The sequence below is a fragment of the Orbicella faveolata genome, unplaced genomic scaffold (assembly GCF_042242905.1).
Source record: "Orbicella faveolata isolate gen_17 unplaced genomic scaffold, um_ofav_v1 contig_3, whole genome shotgun sequence".
Taxonomy (NCBI): Eukaryota; Metazoa; Cnidaria; class Anthozoa; order Scleractinia; family Merulinidae; genus Orbicella; species Orbicella faveolata.
Window position 1 is genome coordinate 5,021,805 of NW_028301558.1, and position 18,776 is coordinate 5,040,580.

The 18,776-nt window shown below is 37.5% G+C and overlaps 1 protein-coding gene and 1 long non-coding RNA gene across 5 annotated transcripts in view; both read right to left on the reverse strand.

Annotated features, from left to right (window-relative positions):
• The window catches only part of LOC110042205 (uncharacterized), a 15,125-nt gene extending 6,772 nt beyond the window's left edge, over positions 1 to 8,353 (reverse strand). Inside the window, exons 1-6 of one of the 4 annotated variants that reach the window (XR_016209652.1) lie at positions 8,290 to 8,349; positions 7,896 to 7,979; positions 2,796 to 2,951; positions 2,339 to 2,687; positions 725 to 2,225; positions 383 to 439 (exon numbers count right to left, since the gene is read on the reverse strand). This is a non-coding gene — a long non-coding RNA (uncharacterized LOC110042205). The other 3 variants (XR_016209649.1, XR_016209650.1, XR_016209651.1) reach the window with 3 other exon arrangements.
• Positions 8,354 to 9,367: 1,014 nt separating this feature from the next.
• Positions 9,368 to 18,508, reverse strand: LOC110042232 (TNF receptor-associated factor 6-like). The gene is made up of 7 exons (XM_089297598.1): positions 18,174 to 18,508; positions 17,142 to 17,196; positions 14,474 to 14,578; positions 13,828 to 13,986; positions 13,544 to 13,624; positions 13,116 to 13,193; positions 9,368 to 12,637 (listed from the first exon to the last, which is right to left on the reverse strand). Exons 1-7 carry the CDS (start codon positions 18,467 to 18,469, stop codon positions 12,047 to 12,049), a joined length of 1,365 nt encoding a protein of 454 aa, XP_089153724.1. The 5' UTR covers positions 18,470 to 18,508; the 3' UTR covers positions 9,368 to 12,046.
• Between the last annotated feature and the right edge of the window lie 268 nt (positions 18,509 to 18,776).

Below are 18,776 nucleotides of genomic sequence, written 5' to 3' on the forward strand. Positions count from 1 at the left end.
ATGGAATCATCTTTCTTTAGCTTTTTTAGCCTGTGGGGAAAGCTTACACCATTAATTGCAACAGAAAAAACCGGGCAGATACTACAATTTAACACCACAATATTTACAGGTCAAACTTCCCTTTAACATTTGTAACAGGGACTCACTTCACCCTGCTTTTAATCAAAGTAATCTCAAAACCTACAGCACACAACAGTCAGCTCCAGCTGTCTGAAGTGATTCCCATGTTGTGTTAGCATCTATATTGTACATCTACATAGGGAGGCCTACAAAGGAAGATGGGAGATGCCCATCACTGCAAGACATTGAAAGTAAAAGAGGGGAGGCAGATAGAAAACCTAAAAATAATTAATAGGCATGCATTTCAGATGACCTGACTTACCTGTGTAAGTTATTCAATGCTCATTTGTATCAATCTGTATGTTCTTGTGTTATACCTCTAAAAGAAAAATAAATTAATAAACAAAATGAAGTACAAAAAACCCTCAGCTGACCTCATAGGTGTGGCTCCCTGTTTGGAATGATTACATTCACAGGCCACCATGACCTCAGATAACTTCACAGGTCTGGTTAAGCTCCAGAAAATGAGATAAAAATGAACTTAGAATGAATAAATAAATAAATAAATAAATAAATAAATAAATAAAATAAATAAATAAATAAGATAAATAAATAAATAGCAATTATGAAACAAATGTCACTTTAAGTAATGTTAAGTACTTACCGCTGCTTATTTTCTTTTTTTCATGGTCCACTTTGGACCCATGAGGTAAAATCTCCTCCAAATTCTCGCAACAGAGAAAAACCAAAACATTCCTCTATTCAGCACTGCCACTGGCCAAAGAACATTTTATTATAGGACAACTACCATCTGGAACTCATTGGACCTTACTTTAAAACTCAGTAGAACTATTTCAATTTTTAAAAAAGCAGTGAAACGTAAATTAATTGTAGAGTTTTTAAATTTGTGATTATCTAAATTAGAATGTAATATTATTAATTTTAGTATATTAGTATTTAATTGTAGTATTGTACCATATTGTCTTCGAAAAGCCCCCATGGGGAAAGATAATAAAGGATGTATGTATGTATGTAAACCAAGGAGCAGCTGATTATATCACTTCTTCACAAACACACAACATTTAAAGATCAAGCTTTCCTTTGTTATCAACCAAAGTACTCACAAGATCTACAGAACACAACAGTCAGCTGCAGCTGTCTGAAGTGATTCCCATGTTGTGTTAGCCTGCACCTAGGATGACCTCATAGGCGTGGCTCCTCGTTTAGAATGAGTACATTCTCAGGCCACCATGACCTCAGATAACTTCACAGCTCCAGAAGAATTGAGCAATGTACCAATAACACAAAAATGAACTTAGAACAAATACATTAAATAAATAAATAAATAATAAACAATAAATAAATAAAAAAAATAAAAATTATTAAATAAATATCACAGTGAGTAATGTTAAATAGTCACCACTGCTCATTTGTTTTTTTCATGGTCCACATCTTGGAACACATGGGGCAAAATCTCCTGCGAATTCTCGCAACAGAGAAAAACCAAGGAGCAGTTGGCTACAATATTCCTTCACAAATACCACAACATTTGAAGATCAAGCTTTCCTTTGTTATAAACCAAAGTACTCACAAGACCTACGGGACACAACAGTCAGCTCCAGCTGTCTGAACTGATTCCCATGTTGTGTTAGCCTGCACCTCAGATGACCTCATAGGTGTGGCTCTTTGTTTGGAATGATGACATTGTCAGGCCGCCATGACCTCAGATACCTTCACTGGTCTGGCTAAGCTCCAGAAGAATTGAACAATGTACCAATAACACGATAACAATTTGAATAAAGAAGTAAAATAAATGTCACTCTAAGTAATGTTAAGTACTTACCGCTGCTCAATCGTTTTTTTCATGGTCCACTATGGACACATGGGGTAAAATCTCCTGCGAATTCTCGCAACAGAGAAAAACCAAGGAGCAGTTGGCTACAATATTCCTTCACAAATACCACAACATTTAAAGATCAAGCTTTCCTTTGTTATAAACCAAAGTACTCACAAGACCTACAGGACACAACAGTCAGCTCCAGCTGTCTGAACTGATTCCCATGTTGTGTTAGCCTGCACCTTGGATGACCTCATAGGTGTGGCTCTTTGTTTGGAATGATGACATTGTCAGGCTGCCATGTCCTCAAGTAACTTCACTGGTCTGGCTAAGCTCCAGAAGAATTGAGCAATGAACCAAAAACAAAAATTATAATAATTTGGATAAAGAACAAGAGTAAAATAAATGTCACTCTAAGTAATGTTATGTACTTACATGTACCTCTGCTCATTTAGTTTTTTTCATGGTCCACTTGGAACACATGGGGTAAAATCTCCTGCAAATTCTCGCAAATCCTTCACACAGAGCATTTAAAGAATGATATTAAAAGCTCTCCTTTGACCCAGAAAACCAGTTATAAATCAAAGTATTAACAAGTCTACCAGACACAACAGTCAGCTCCAGCTGTCTGAAGTGATTCCCATCTTCAGGTTGTGTTAGCCTGCACCTTGGACGTCCTCAGAGGTGAGACTCACCTCTTAGCTCACTTCATAGGTGATGTTTGGATGGATGACATAGCAAGCCAACATGTCCTACAAGTAGGATATAGTCACAGGTCTGGCTGTGGTACCTGATATGAGCAAAATATTAGGAACCCATTGTATGTGACTACATATGAGTGAGTTTTAAACAATACAGTGTATCAAGTTTGATTAATTTGGAATCACATGGTACTTACCTTTTGTTAGCATACAAAAATTAAGTATTTGTTTCTGATTCACAGGCCTGATGATATAATCTGAGAGACATGCTGGGCAAGGTCAAATATTCTTCATCTATCCTGTGTGCATTGATTACAATCAACTCAAATGTGTTTTTGTTGGTCTGGCAGCACCTGAAGAGTAAAAAGCAAAATTAGTATACTGTAGGTCATCATATGAATGTGAGTGCATCAAGGAATTACCTTACGACAGATTCTAGGAGACAAAAAACAGGGGAAGATTAAATCTTCCTCAGAATTTTCAAGGCACAATATTGTAACATAATGTATGAAAGAGAGATGTTTCCATTGCACATTCCAACACTAACTTCTGTCGACAACACTGTGGAAATTATTTTCAAATATGAAGAATAAACAATTTCTTTATATATTACATGTAATAGTGTTTACTATAATCTACTACTGCACTTTCTTTTAAAGCATATGCAATGGGTTCAACTTGGTGCTGCAAGCTTTGTCACTGGTCAGCAGAGATAAATTGCTTTGTCCCTAATCCAAGAACGGAATATGCAAAAGCTAGCCTGCACTATGGAGGATCTGTTCTGTGGAACAAGATTCCATTGGAAATCAGACACCTATCTAGTTTAAAACTGTTTAAAACCTCACTGAATGGGAAAGATTATTTTTAGTGCACTGTAAATTAGAGAAAGTTTTATTACATAGGTTTTTGCTGTAGCTAGGCTAGTTAATTAGTTTGTTAGTTAATGTAATGTAATGTTAGTAAATCCAAATTCAGAAATATAGTTAATTTATTCTTTGTAATTTTTTACATGACTCCTAGGAAGACCATTTTTATGATAAGATTTTCGTGTTTAAATAAATTTAAAAAAACAAAAAGGATACAGTTCAACAGCAAACTCAAATTTGGGTTTCTACTGATGAGGGTGAGACAAGGGTGGCATCTTCTGAAACACATTTTTAAGGCTACATGTACACTGTATGTACTGTCCATCTAGGCCTTTGTACATGTGCTGAAAGTTAGACATTGTTTATAACACCTGTATCCTTCATTCTAGCTCGACAACAAAACTAGCAACAACCACAGAACAAGGAACTTTTCCCTTAAGATTCTGCAATACCCTTCCTAGCACCCTCACTATTGCATTTTAACTAAGAACTTCACATTGAGATAAATTTGAACTGTTTTATTTTGCAATTCTGTTTTACACAATGTATATTTAAAGCTTAAGAATGATCTTTATTTTAATTTAATCTTATTTTTAAATTATTTTTGAAATTTTGCAAATATTTCTTAGCCATTGCAGGGCTCGACACTAACAGTAGCCAACTAGCCACAGACCAGTAGGAAATTTAGTTTTGGCTAGTAGGTTTTTTATTTCCTCTAGCCACTTTCGCAAGCAAACAAAATGAAATTGGCCAAACTAGTTTCTGTCTCTTTCAAGGAAAACAAACTCTTTTCTCTGAAACAAGGTCAGACTTTCATAGTGGACATACATGTACCATGTTACCAGGCACGTGTTGTTCAGCACGTATGCGAATTTAAGTTTGTTTACTTTTGGCTGTGTGGTATGTAAATGGGTAACTGAACATGTTACTATGTTGAAAGAAATATTTGACAAACAAGACAGCATTTTCTGAAAGCACATATCACTGTTCTTTTTTGTACGAAAATTAGTGGAACAAAACACAAGCTTCCTGATAAAATCATGCGCAAAATCGTGTGGAACTGTAAAGGGATAACATTTCATTTATAGAGTAACAATACATGGATGATTTGTCATCATATGCATACTTATAAACTTACCACTACAGAAATAACTAGATGAAAAAGATTTATTTTCTTTGACATTTAAATCAGCCGTTTTTAGCTGTTGAATTTCACCAACTACAGTTTGCAGTATTGTTCAAATAGTTGTTCTGCTTTTTAAACATTTCTACAGTGCCTGTCCATCTGTGAAGAAGTCTCAACAGTTTTTACAATGACATCTCAGGGTCTCTATATTTTTCCAAGGAAGTCTCAAAGAAAAACACAGTCTTGAAAGCCTTTTCGGGAACTGCAATTAACTTTATTGGAACTAGTTTAAGTTCAATGCAATTACCAACATTATGCATTAAAGAAAGTTGCTTGTGTTTTGCTTTCAAGTCTTGCTAGTAATTCTGCTGTTTATTGGACTTACCTTGTTACATGAAACTTTCATGACACATTAATTTGGCGAATTTCACGTTTTAAAAAAATTGCAAATTTAAAGTGACGTGAACAGTAAGTGTTGCGAACATAACACATTATGTTACTGTTGACATATAGTCCCGCCATTGTGTTTGTCACTTTTGACGTTATTGTACTTTTAATAAAGTCGGTTTACCAAATTCAAGGACATGTTTAAGCAACATTGCCAAGGAAATAAATTGTGTTACTCAAAAACGTGAAGTTAAAGTGATTCAAAATACAAAATTTTTTGCAAAATTGTGGAACTGTTTAAGTGTCGCAAAATATGTACACCCCCAAATCATGAAATAAACATGTTGTGAAAATTTCATGTTGTAAGGTAGCCAACCTCAACGCTTGGCTAGTAAAAAAAATTTGGCTGGTAACATCTAAGTTATCACTAGCCACATGGCTAGTAAGTTGAAAAGTTAGTGTCAAGCCCTGCATTGTTTTTTTTCTTATTCCACTGGGTAGTTTCAGCTAAAGAAGCATCCTACCTAGAACCTCTGCCAATAAACCTTTATTTCCTTCCAAAAAGTATAATTTACACTCTTGCAGAACAACAACAAAAACAGTTTAAAAAAAACTTTTTAAAATAAAAACTAGTGAAATTACTAGTAGTAATAAAAGATTAGAGCAGTGCATTCATGGGTGTACATTGCATATTAATTTTAGTCAACAAAGTTTGATCAAATGACAGATGACGATTTGCAAGTTTAACTAGCGATAAATAGATTATATCCTGCAGCAGCAACCTGTAATTTTAATGTTTTTTATAAAGTTTTAACTTGCACTGGACAAAATATTTTACAGGATGGACATTTCATCTATTTTAAAGTGGTACTATGACGAAAATCGCATCTTTCCTATCGAAGCCATTTTAAAACATAAACAAGTAGCCTGTATGAGAAAAAAAACACTGTTTACTATTTTCAAAGGTCTAATTTCGTTCCAGAGATATTCAAGTTTTTAAAATATGTAAATTAGCCCAGTGATGACGTCATACACTCAACCAAATTTTGATCAAATATGATGAAAAATGATATCTCAGCCAATTTGTATCAGAAATGTTTGATTCTTTGCAGTAAGATTCTAATAAATGTGCTCCACAATATGAGCTGAGCAGTTTTGTTACTATGGCAACATACTGGGTTCCAGACTTGCCCAATATTAAAGGCTTCTCTGGCCACCTTTGGTGTTCCAGTTTGATATTTGCAAATGAAGCCTCATATGCATGATCCAGAAAGCATATAAATATGTTAGCTCGAGTTTGTGGCTTCGTTTAACGTTTTGCAAGCTGAAAATCACTAACATATTGAAATCAAGTGGGTGAGGACTGGAAAAGAGTGAGTTGCCATGGAAACAGACTTTTTTATAGCCTTAGGTGTGTTTCCTGAAGAACTATTACCCTACCAAGTTTCAATGGCCTGCGCTGCAAATTGGCCAAGATAGCTCTATTTACATACTTGATATAATATTGGGTTGAGCGTATGACATCATCAGAATCTCATTTGCATATTTTACACATTTTTCAAACTTAAATATCTCTGGAACTAATGCAGATATTTGCATTTGTAAGCGGCGTCTATATTCTTTCATGGATTTCTATGTGATACACCTAAAAAATCAAGGGGTAAAAATTGATCATAGTACCTATTTGGGAAACTCAAACTTCAGTTTCAGATCGCCAACACTTGTGGTAAATATTTCCTGAGAAAAATAAATTTTTGACCTGCCGACCCTGCCAGATAGTGCGTCACCAATACTTTATATCTTGTCAATTTTGTTTCAATTGCTTGAATTTATATCTTGTTTACACAAATGAAAAAGATCAAGTTAGTTCTAAACACAAATCACAGCCTTTTGGTGAGCCACATGACAAGGAAAGTTTGTTTCCTTACAACAAATCATGGTCACATGCCGAGCTAGTCCGAGTACAACTCCAAAACTTTTATCTTCTAACCACATATCCTGGCCATTTGCTTAGCTACATGACCCAACAAATTTGTTTTCTGACCACAAGTATTTGCCATCGCCAAGCTATAAAATATTCACTCTTGATGATGAGAGTTGAGTTACATATTGCTGAAAATCAAGGCACCAAAGTAGTTGGTGCCAAACTGCAGCTTGGAACACTTACCTTGAATCCCTTCATGTGACTGCGTACATGCACACATGACATAATTTGCCCCTGCTGCATGGAGGCCAAATCAGTGAACAAATCCTTTCCAAAAAATCTCCATACAGACTAGATTAGAGTTGTGTATTACACTTCCTGAATGCAATTATCAATGCTGTTAATGAGAGTGGCAAGAGTTGTTTAATACTATTTTTTTTACATCTTAAGTTAATAAGATTTGTATGTGCCTGTTCTAATATAAAATATCCTGTTATTTCCACATGACATTTTCATAAAAAAATATACAATTTGCTCCCATGAAATTTATGTTTATGCACACCAAATTTAGGCAGAAACTTATAAAAAAAACACATCTCACCGAGACGGATGCATACCACCTAGAACTACGCTAAGGAGTGTTGCAATAGAACAATTTCTATTTTCAGGTGATGTCAAGCAGTGACTTGACTCCTACTGTGTACCCCATCTAAGGAAGGGTGTATATTGTAAATCATACGCATTGATATGAACCTATGAACACCTTAGGCCTAACCCTAAGCTTACCTTTGGGTTAATAGTTATGAAACCTCGACCTTAAAATTAATCTCCCTTCGATTGACAAAATTATGTGCATGAAACTACTTAGCTGAGGGTGAACCTTGTTTTGATATCTCCAGACTTCAGCATGTATAAATCAGGTATAAATATATATGGTCTGTGTAAAATGAAGATACAGACTGCAGTCTGCGGAATGGAGGTAAAATCGTCTTACCATTTCCATCATAATTTGAGAGTTCTAACTCTAACCGGAGTGATATTCAGGCGAACCGAAGTGCAGAGTTTCACTGCGATTACCCTGAAATATAACCATGTTAACGGTTAGCACTCAATAAAGGAAGTAGCACGATATATGCATAAAAAGTCTGTAGTCTGCATTTTACCGCTGGTGTGCAGTTTAAACTTAACCTTAGTCGGCATTTGACCACGGTCTGCAGGTGGCAGTCCGCAGTATGCGTTTCACACCGACCCATAATAATGTATATACAGCTGTGTCTGCTATTCTCGATGTTCTTTAACATATGTTGTCACTCAGAGATACCTTGAGCGTAACAAGATACCGCTACCAGCTTTCATAAGAAGGGGAAAAACAAGTTTTCAAACTTTACCTGGGCACGTTTTTCCGCCGCCATCTTGAATAATGCGTGAAGTGGGAGGTCTGGGACTTCTAGTTCCCAGATCTCAGGGAGGAAACTGAAATAAAATTATGATCCCTTCTTTCACCCTCTAAAAGTCTCCGGCGCGGGGTTGGGGTACTACCTTATATGGGCTATGTAGGTATGTGCAGCCCCAAAGGGTAGGGTTTTTCAGCCGTTTTGGTCATAAATAGGATATCGATTTTGGCCATTTGGGTTTTAAATAGGGTATGGTTCTAGCACTCTAGTCTTGAATTGGGTATGTTTCTTAGAAGAAGCTACTTTTTCATCATTATCAATAAGACCATCAACAACAGCCCTTCATAATTTATGTTTGGAGCAACTGTGTCAGCCGCATCGGTCATAAATAGGCTATCGAATTTTTGGTTAGGTCATAAATAGGGTAGCAAAAAACGCAGATTTTGGTCATAAATAGGGTAAGGGTTTTGGGAAGTGAGCTGAACACACCTTTTCTGGAAGTACCCCCCAAGGGGTCTCCGGCAAGCTTCCTTTTTTTGAACAATTTTTATGCGATGAACTGTGACACGACCTGACATCTTATTTATGAACATTGATTTATTTGACGTATTTAATAAATGTGGCGTTTTGTTTGTAAACACTGATGTAAGGGGTTCATTGCTGTTAGCCTTGAGTGGCCCAAACAGAACTTTAAAATATTAGTATACTACATCAATAGAACTTGGTACAGTATTTGCTACTTGTTACTTTGCATTAGAACTGTGTTTTGATTCTTAACCTACTCGTGCCACTAGGCACTGAACAGGACAGACTGGAATGAGCCAAAGCAAGGTCGCACAAACCTTATGGACAGACTCACCTCTCGTTGTTGTTTTAGCCACTATCGTAAACAACACAATATAATAACATACCGGGAACATAGTGACACAAGAATAACGACAAAAAAAACCGGCTATTTTTTTTCAGTCATTTTGTCTTCTGATGTCGTTATCTCGCTAGTATAAACAAAGTTTACTGATACCTAGCAACACAAATGAAAATTTGGCCCAGGCAAAAGGAAAGCTCCATGAAGTCAGTAAAACAATAAAATTTATTAAATGCGTAAAGAACGGTAACAACAGATTAGATTTAGAAAGGTCCCTACCACTGATTACCGGCTGTAAGCTTAAAATACACACATACAGAGTTATTTTCTTGAATGTTCATCCAACGAGACTTCTGACTCAAAATACACAGCATTGGCGCTTAAAAAGATGGATTTTTCTGATTCAGTAGTTCTGGCCGGTTGAATTAAAGTTTAAACTCTGAAATAGGAATCGAAAGAACAAACCTACCGAAAGTAATATAATGACCCTTCCACCATGTAATCCCACCCCTACCCCGAAAAAAAAGAAGTGATTGAAATTCTCTAAAACATAGCAACATCCTCAACAACGGTGATCTCAAAGTTAATTTGATTTGCTATTCAGCAATGGCCGGATTTATCACTAGAGACGGATCATCCGTCTGGAATGAACTTGAGCAAAGAACTATAGTTCGTCCGATAATCCGTCTGTGTATAAATACGGGCAAACAAATGGATCACCCGTCTAGACAAATTATCGTGATAGTTCGTCTTGACCCACGAACTCCGTCTGGACGGATGATCCGTCTGTGTGTATAAATACGGGCGAAAGTCGAACTATCCACGAAACTTACACCCCGTTACATGGAGCCAGCGGTTATTTTCAATAAACTACAAATTTCAAGATGGCGGAAAAGTCAGCTGGTTGTTTGGACAAGTCAAAAAAATCCAAGGAAGAACGTGTCTGGACTGAAACAGAGCAATTTGAAAGTTCGCGCCAATATTGACTTGACTTAACGACTAGTGCTCAAGCCTTTTCGTCGCGCTTTCCCGTATTTATACTAGACGAATGATCCGTCTAGACGAATGATTCGTCTTGACGGATGATCCGTCTTATAAATTGGGCCAATGATGGGCGGAGATACCATATGACACATGATGTCAGTTAGTCTTGGTGATCCTTACTTCCAAGGCAGAACAAAATTGCTGAGCGATCTGAATTAAAACGTTGAAACCTCCAGCTTCTCTCATCAGTAAATGTAATTACAACACCATCGAAAAGCAGACTAAATAACATATAGAAGCAATACTGTAGAATTCCAAAAGTAACGACCCTCGTTACTTTCGGATTTAGTAGGCGAAAGGGGCCATTACTTTCGGATAGCCGTTACTTACGGGTAGCTGTAACTTTCGGTTGGTTAAAAACCGTTTGTACGGTAACAGTTGTTTCAGACAAAGCGGACGCGTAACACATGAAATTAAAAGGTTCGTAACTTCCCACATAACCAAAGCAGACTGTATAAACAAAAGAAAGCCCTAAACGTTGGTACTGTAGGCCGAAAGTATAATGGTCGCAATATATCGCAGTACAACTGATCACGCTTTGGTACATTCATTTGACTCTGCTGCTAGACAAATACAGCTTATAAATCATAGTTTCAAGAAAACTTCACTGAGTTTAGTTCAAAATAAAATCAAAAATAACTCTTCAAGTTGTTCAGTCCTGCAGTCAGGCTGCTCCATCCTCATTGCCCTTGAAAACAGAGAGTTTCTCTTTGACTGACTTCTTCAAAGTGCCGCTACTTTCCGTTAAGCCGTTACTTTCGGGGGGACCACTTCAGTAGGAAGGTAAAAAATTAACGTTACTTTCAGGGAGCGGTTATTTTCGGGAGGAGCGTTACTTTCGGAATTCTACGGCATTTCTGTATAGTTACCAACATATTAAACATGTTTAAAAGTGGCTTAACTAAACAAGGTTAAAAAATAACAAAAAGTGCTTAATTTTGCTTATGATGTGGTATTTTTAGCGACGTTTCGGGAAAAATCCCTTCATAGGTCGTAACGCTACGACTGATGAAGGGGTTTTTCCGAAACGTCTCTAAAAATACCACATCATAAGCACTTTTTCCGCATAACTTAAACAAATGCATTTCAAAGTGCTACACAGCGACAATTTGTTTTTATTTCTGAAGGTTAAAAATTAGTTGCTCATACCGTACACACCCCACAACTTAAGTGGGGTAGGTGTTTTGAAATTTGTCTCACGCCTCAAAATGACTACAAATTAAAGCGTAATAGACAAATTGGAAAAACTTAAACATGATTTAGCTAAACCAGTTTAGCTGGTGTAAATGGCGTATAAAACGGCCCGAGATCATAACACAACCCTTTGTATTCTGTTTTAAAACAATCTTACGAAATTGAGCGATATTTTTCTGTTTCAAGAGGTTCACAGTTTTCTTAGCCTGCGTAGACTAGCGGTTTTTGAGCAATTTGAACGCCCTAAGAAAGCGGCAAAGCAGCAATAACGAGCGCCGCGAGGAGCCTGGGAGAGAGACATCTGTGCGCTCGCGCTCAAATAATTACTTAGAAAATTGCTTAAACCCCCAAGCTACGCAGGCTACAGTTTTCTTCGATATACAGTCCGCAGATTAACATCTGTTCATATGGTTTGAATAGAATTACGTTAAACGATAATTCTCAAAATAAGTCAGTGCGCACTGACGACAAAGTAACCTTTGCTTTAGCTTAACATTTACCGGCAATGAAAAAGCTTTATCTGTTTGTGGGTGTTATGTAATTTAATGTAAACGACGCATTAAGATTGGATTCTGGTGTAGCTTGAATTTTTTTCGATTCCTCAAGAGGCGACACGTACATGCCAGTTAAGGCTGATTCTGGTATAGCTTAAACTTTTTTCGATTCCTCGTCAGGCGACACGTACGTGACAGTTATGGCTGATGAACTGGCTGGCATCACGGGCGGGATGGGAAATGATTTCTGGAGAGAACCAAATTGTGCTTTCTCACAAGCACGAGTAGCTTTAGCTTGTAACATTTGAATCTCCAGACGCTTCATTTCTAATCCCATCTTCCTTACCATGCCTTCCATCGATTTCTTTTGTTGAATATTTTGCATTTCGAGATTTTGCATCGCCAATTTCAAAACACGAACCTCTTTACGAGTCTCGGCCACAGACTCGAGCTCTGTCAGCGTTCCTTTTGCCGTCTTCCTTGCCATGTCTTCCATCCACTTCTTTAGCTGGATATTTTGTATTTCGAGACTTTTCACTGTCAATGTCAAATCTCGAACCTCTTCACGAGAATCAGCCACAGACTCTGTCAGCTTTTGATTAACTTTCTGAATTTCATGGAATTTTTGCCTCAGATCTTTCATGTTGTCAAGCTCTTGTTTCGCAGCAACCAGTGAGGACCATGTCAGTTCCAAATGGTCTTCTACGCTTGCTTCTATGTGGTCATTAAGATGAGCTCTTTTGTCCTGTAAAAACATACACAACACGTGACTAACACAACAGCTCAGTGACTGATAAGACAGCTGCATAAGAACATACTATTAAACAATCTCACTTGCCATGGCTCCTTGTCGAATTGTTTCAGCCTTACACCATTAAGAATGACAGTCTGCAGAAACCTATTCCTTCTTTAAGGTATTTTAAGCCAAAAATCTAGAGCATATTTTCCAAGAGCAGCATTTGTGCGATCGAATTCTATCAAAGATGAATACAAAAAAAAATCCCTCTACAGAGACATTTCCTGTAACCCCTAAATGAGTCTGGTTTTCGAATTAGTTATTGAAGATCGAGCGAACGCCATAAACTGGGCTGAAATAGATAACAACTCATTACATTATATTTAAAAATAGAGTAGTGGTAGTCAGGAGCTAACGTTATAAGATAATGGTCTGACACTGACTGTTTTTTTGATGCTTCGTTCATTACATTATATTCAGTACGAACCTGAAATGGACAGCCAGCTTTGGAATAAGGACAGGTTACCTCTGTCATTGGACATTTAATCAACAGATGCCATTCCATCTATAAAAAAAGGAAAACTGAATAAAAAAAGCATAACATTTATAAAACAAAAATAACTTGAAATTGTATAAGATTTCCACTAACACTCCTTTAAAGCAATCGATATCGTACTTTTTGTGAGAAACGATAAGACAAAATTAACTAAGAATATTTTGTTTATTTTACTGATTTCAAAATATTTGTACTAATTACTGAATCAGGGATTGTTTAAAGAAAATTATGACGAAATTGATAACAAAACTACGATTCATGTCACCTCAGATCGGATTAACGTCCAGAGAGTGGGGCCGGGCAAAGTTCCTTTCACAAACAATAAATTCTATCATAATTTTCTACACTATGCGATGTACCTCTTCTCTGGGTATTTCTTCATGTCCACAGTTGTTGGTGCAGACGAGAGGGAAGCGCCTACAATAAGCGTCTTCATGTTCCTGATGCATAAATTAAGTGACAATTGTCAATTAGTTTTTACATAGCTTAACACCTTGACACTTTAAAAGAGATCACATCGAGGACTGCCTTGTGAAGTCCTAGCTCTATTTGGCTACGACATGACAGCATGGTTTCTCAACCATGCCCTTTTCTTGTTTAACAGCGTTGAAAGGATGTTTCGTCTTGTTACCACTGTACTTACTTGCTTTTGAATAAAGGTGAACTCATCTTGACAGTGGACGCACTCTATGATTCTCTTTGGACATTCCTCATTGTGGTGAGTCTCCTTAAGTCGCCTTTGAATGTCGACACCACAGGCGAGACACTTTTCGTCTTCATAATCGCATTCACCTTTGTGGTCCTAAAACAATAACACTTTTAGGCCATGCTTACCACAGAAAGTTGAAATTATAGATGTGTATTCAACATATCTACAACATGCCTTGTTAGGGAAATAGGACTGCACGCTTCGAAAGCAACAATGGGCGACAAAAAATAGTTGAGACACTTAGAAAAAGACGCTTTTCGATATTCTATTTTACTTGTGTTTGCATCTAGCGTTATTTCTCTGATACCCCCGGCCCCCCAATTCAATTAATGTTGAGTAGGTCCTGTGGTCTGTAAATGTGTAGTCTAAAAAAATAGAAAAATCAATATTGTTTAAGGGGAAGGGGTAGTGGAGGGGGGGGGGGGGGGGTTGGCAAAGTTCTCCAAGACGCTCGAAAATCGTCTCAACACTTTTATCGCTCATTGAAGTTGTAGATTTGAAACTACTATATTGTACTAAAATGTAAGAGTCCATTCATTTATGTAAGACAAGAAAACAAAGACAATAAAACATTACACACCTCTGCATGTCCCAGTTCGCCAATCCAGTCACATCCTCTGTCGTTTCGCTTGCATTTAACACGGAGGCACAAGATATCTCTGGCCCAGGCTTTGTCATAAAAGTACTGTCAAGGAAATAATATCGGGAATGTAAAAAAGAACACTTGTTGACATCTGTCTTTGAATGGTTGTTAATACCTCTGGCCTCTTTCTATACATGTATATTATTCAAACTTTCTAACATCGAGCGACTAGTACCTGGAAACAGGAGTTTTGTAAAAATGAAACTCCACAATACTGTTCCACATACTTGTCAAAACTCTAATTCCCGGAAAGCAATCTTGCCTGCACTTGAGAAAAAAGCACCTTCTGATGCGGAACACAATTTGTTCACTTACTCGTCTTCATCAAATATAAAAGCTTATTAGGGGTGGCGAATGGTCCTTCAAAAACTCTGGGTCTCGTAAAATTTTAGTCGAATTTCACGGGTCTCGCAGTCTCGTTTTTCAGCATTTGTGTGCGTCTCGCAATCTCGATTTTTCTACGAAGCTGTCTCGGAGTCTCGATTTTTCGCAAGGCTAAGGGTCTCGAAGTCCCAATTCGTTCCTTTATCTGTTTTTATAACTGACGTCTTCCGGCTTCACTTGATATTGAATTTCAATGAAGCAACTTACAAATTTTCCGAGAAAAAGTTAATCCTAACTTCTCTTATAGCTAATTGTCTTAATTCCACAAAAAGGTACAAAACCTACCGCAACGTCCGTTTTGGCGCCAGAAAAACAATTATTTTTCTCTAGGATATCATAACGTAGTGTGTTATAACAGGGCTCGAAAAAAACCCCGTCCGGTCGTCCGGGACAAGTAGATTTTCCCTGCGGGCAAGTACCTTTCTCTCCTTACTTGCCCCACGGGCAAGGACCCAGGCAAGCCGTTCGCGGACTAAATTTTTGATAACGATTTTGAGAAGAAAAGGTAAATTTTAGGCTCAAGGGTAATCAAGTGTTTAGATGAAGCTTGAAGAAAATTACAATTTATGGCGTTGTTTTGTTGATTGCGTGATGCGCGCTCACAGCTCAGAAGTAGTTGCCTAGCACGTGATCAAAATCTGCCCCGATCAACTTTCTTTCCAGGATTTGAAATAGCCGCGTTGGACACGAAAATGCTGTGTTTATTTCTTAAAATTTTAGCAATTTTCTGCGAGCATTTTCCAGTTTCTCTGTACAGAACTTAACTCAACAATGATATATTAAAGCTGTAGAAATTGTACGCGAAAAGAAGCCGCATATTTGTACCACAAAAACGAAGCCAGCATTTTTGATGCTAAAATCTAGGTAAATCTCTGTTTTCAGTGAGACATGCAAGTTTGCTAGTGATAACATACTTGGGCGCCGCCGAGCAAAATGAAAAGTATATATTATTAAAAAGAAATGAATAAGTAAGTCATCAAAATACTTTAAGAGAACCTGGAAGATGACTTAAAATAGTGTTTCTTTCAAACGAAGACGTTTTCCCTCAGAAACTATTTTTCATTCATCCAAATGAAAAAAATACGCTCTCGCCGGCTTTTCAAATTCAACACTGTGCCTGTGTCAAAACTGAAGTGGGAAGGCGACTTGTTGTTAATTCAGCTGTGTGTTATAAATTTCTCACGCTTCTCTTTACAATGATTGCGTGGAGCTAGACAAGATGCAGGTGAACATTCAAGGAGTTGAAAGCGATCTTCGACGAATTGAACAAACTGATTCAAGGCTGTATAATAACGAAGATACCCAGCGTGTAATACAGGAACTAGGAAGTAAGTACACGAACGAACAACAACAACTTCGCAAACTTTGTTTCTTCAACTGGGAGGCACTGGCAAAAGATGCTGTGGGACAAAATTCAATTCCTGATGACATTTTTTTATCACGTCCGAAAATTCAATCTGATTATAACAGTGTTCATCCATGTTAATTATTACAAACCGTACAACTTCATAAAAGCGGAATGAAGAAGTTAAAAGTTGTGGAAGTATTACAATATAATGGCGTAAACATGAAAGTGATCAGCACTAACAGGACTACAGTCAAGACGGGTTTATTACATTAAAACACGCCTGTAGTTTGACTTCCATTTTTGGGTTCATGAATTATTAATGAGTTTCAAAACTTGGGCAAGTGGGGAAGTGCCCCGGGCTAGCAAAATTTGAGAGTTACTTGCCCAACGGGCAAGGTGGAATTCGAATATTTTTAGAGCCCTGTTATAATCGAATTTCCAGTTCCAGTCAGTTCCAAGAAGCTGGCTTAAGGCAGTACAAGCTCATTCTGGCTCTCAACTTAATCTGGGGTTCGAATTTTAAGAGTCTGAACGTCTCGCGCTTGCACTCAAAACATTTGAAGTCTCGGTCTCGCAATCTAAAGAGTCAAAATGTCTCGGGCTCGCAAAGAAAAACGTTTGTCTCGCCGTCTCGTAAAGTCTCGCATTTACCATTCGCTACCCCTCTTATTAAATAACGAAGTGTATTATACCATGAAAGTATTCTCTCTTGATTTAAGTACAGAAAAGGAGAACGAGAGATAAATTAAATCAAGTAATTAAAAGCGCGCGTAGAAACCAACTATTTTATAAAAGATTATATGAAATAGTATGTTGAACTGATATGAATATTTTATGTATTCACTTGCATATCATAAGAATTGTTCTACTTACACCTCCTTCCGCTTGAATTTCTCGTCGATCGATTGGACAAACAGAATGGACGTCCCTGTCGAGAGACGATACAAAATCTATAAACCAGTACGTTTCGTTGGTCATATGCCTCACTACGAGCATGCCGACCGCAAAAGAACAAAGTGGCTACTCGATTCAGTGTAAAGATCAGAGTAATCTGATTACCATACCATCCTTAATCGACATGATTGCGAACTGAAGACTTCCTACTACTGGCCTTTACTCTGTAGTCTCTTTAGAACCGGCCACTGAAACTGAGTAAATTGAGCCCAAAAAGACGCATTTGAATGATTATTTTCCAGACTCTAGTCATCGCCGACAAATTTATTTATTCCAAGTTCCGTATAGACAAATAATAATTCCCCCAACTCTGAAAAACAATAAATTGACTCTACGACTTTATGGGGGCTAACTCGAGAGAAAAATCTACACGCACTTTATCATCGCTAAAATTAAATTGCTTGCCGGCTCACGGAAAGGAAGAGAACTTGAAATGAACATTTCCACTTCAATAGATATCTGTTTTAAACTCATATACATGCAAAATTGCTTTCACTTTTAGACTCTGTTACAAATGTAACACAGAGACAAATACGGAACCTGTAACTAACACGAATAAAAATGTGTGCGTACCGGATACAGAATGCTGAAAAACAACGAGCTAATAATCATTGACAATTAATTATAATTTTGGAGTTTCGCGCCAGAGAACAAGCCCGGTCTGATAGCATCTTGGCATATCATATTAAAGCTTTGAACTCGATTAGTTGTTTAGAATAACTCACACCTTTGTAAAATGTGTAATGTGTGATGCACTTTCTAGCACCTACCACAGACTTAGCTCGCCTAATGAAGGACTTTTTCACCAGAGAACGAAAACAAAAAATAGTGCTGACGTAATCACAAACGGCCAATTCGGCGGCATGGCCAAATTTCCGCATCACGTATACGTAATTTTCCCTTTTTGTTAACAGACTTGAAACTTTGTTACTTATGTAAGCCATTATCTACCTTAGAATCCTTTGCAAGCAATCTTTACAGAATCGATGGCCACACTCCGAAGTTTGCACGGCATCTCGCATCGGCAACAGGCACACCGGGCATTTCTGTTTGTCTGACACCTCGTCGACAAATTCGAACTCATAACCACCGAAATGTGGTGGAGTGTCTTCCTCGTCACTGGTTTGACCATCATAAGCATCAACCAAGTCTATTTCAAACCCATCTTCGAGTTCTTCCTCGTCGCTGGTTGAGCTTTCCGAAGAATCTAAGTCGAATTGATCTGTTATATCACCCGCCACTTCCATCTTGTACAAAGCTCAGCACGGAAGTAAAAGAATAAATGTTGTGAACGTGCGTGACGGCTAACTATTGAGATCACGCGAGGTAGTCTTTGTGATCTACGATTGGTTGACTTCCGTAATGACTGACAGCTACCAAAAAGAAAACCAATCATATTGTTGAACCTAAGGGGCCCAGGCTCTCTAAACAACAAACACATCTTTGATAAGCACTTTCACTTTCTGCTTCCGCACTTGTATCTTTTTACATCGATTGTGGAGGAAGAAACCACTCAGAAGGTGAACTCAGAATTTGTGTTTGTAGATGAGTTGT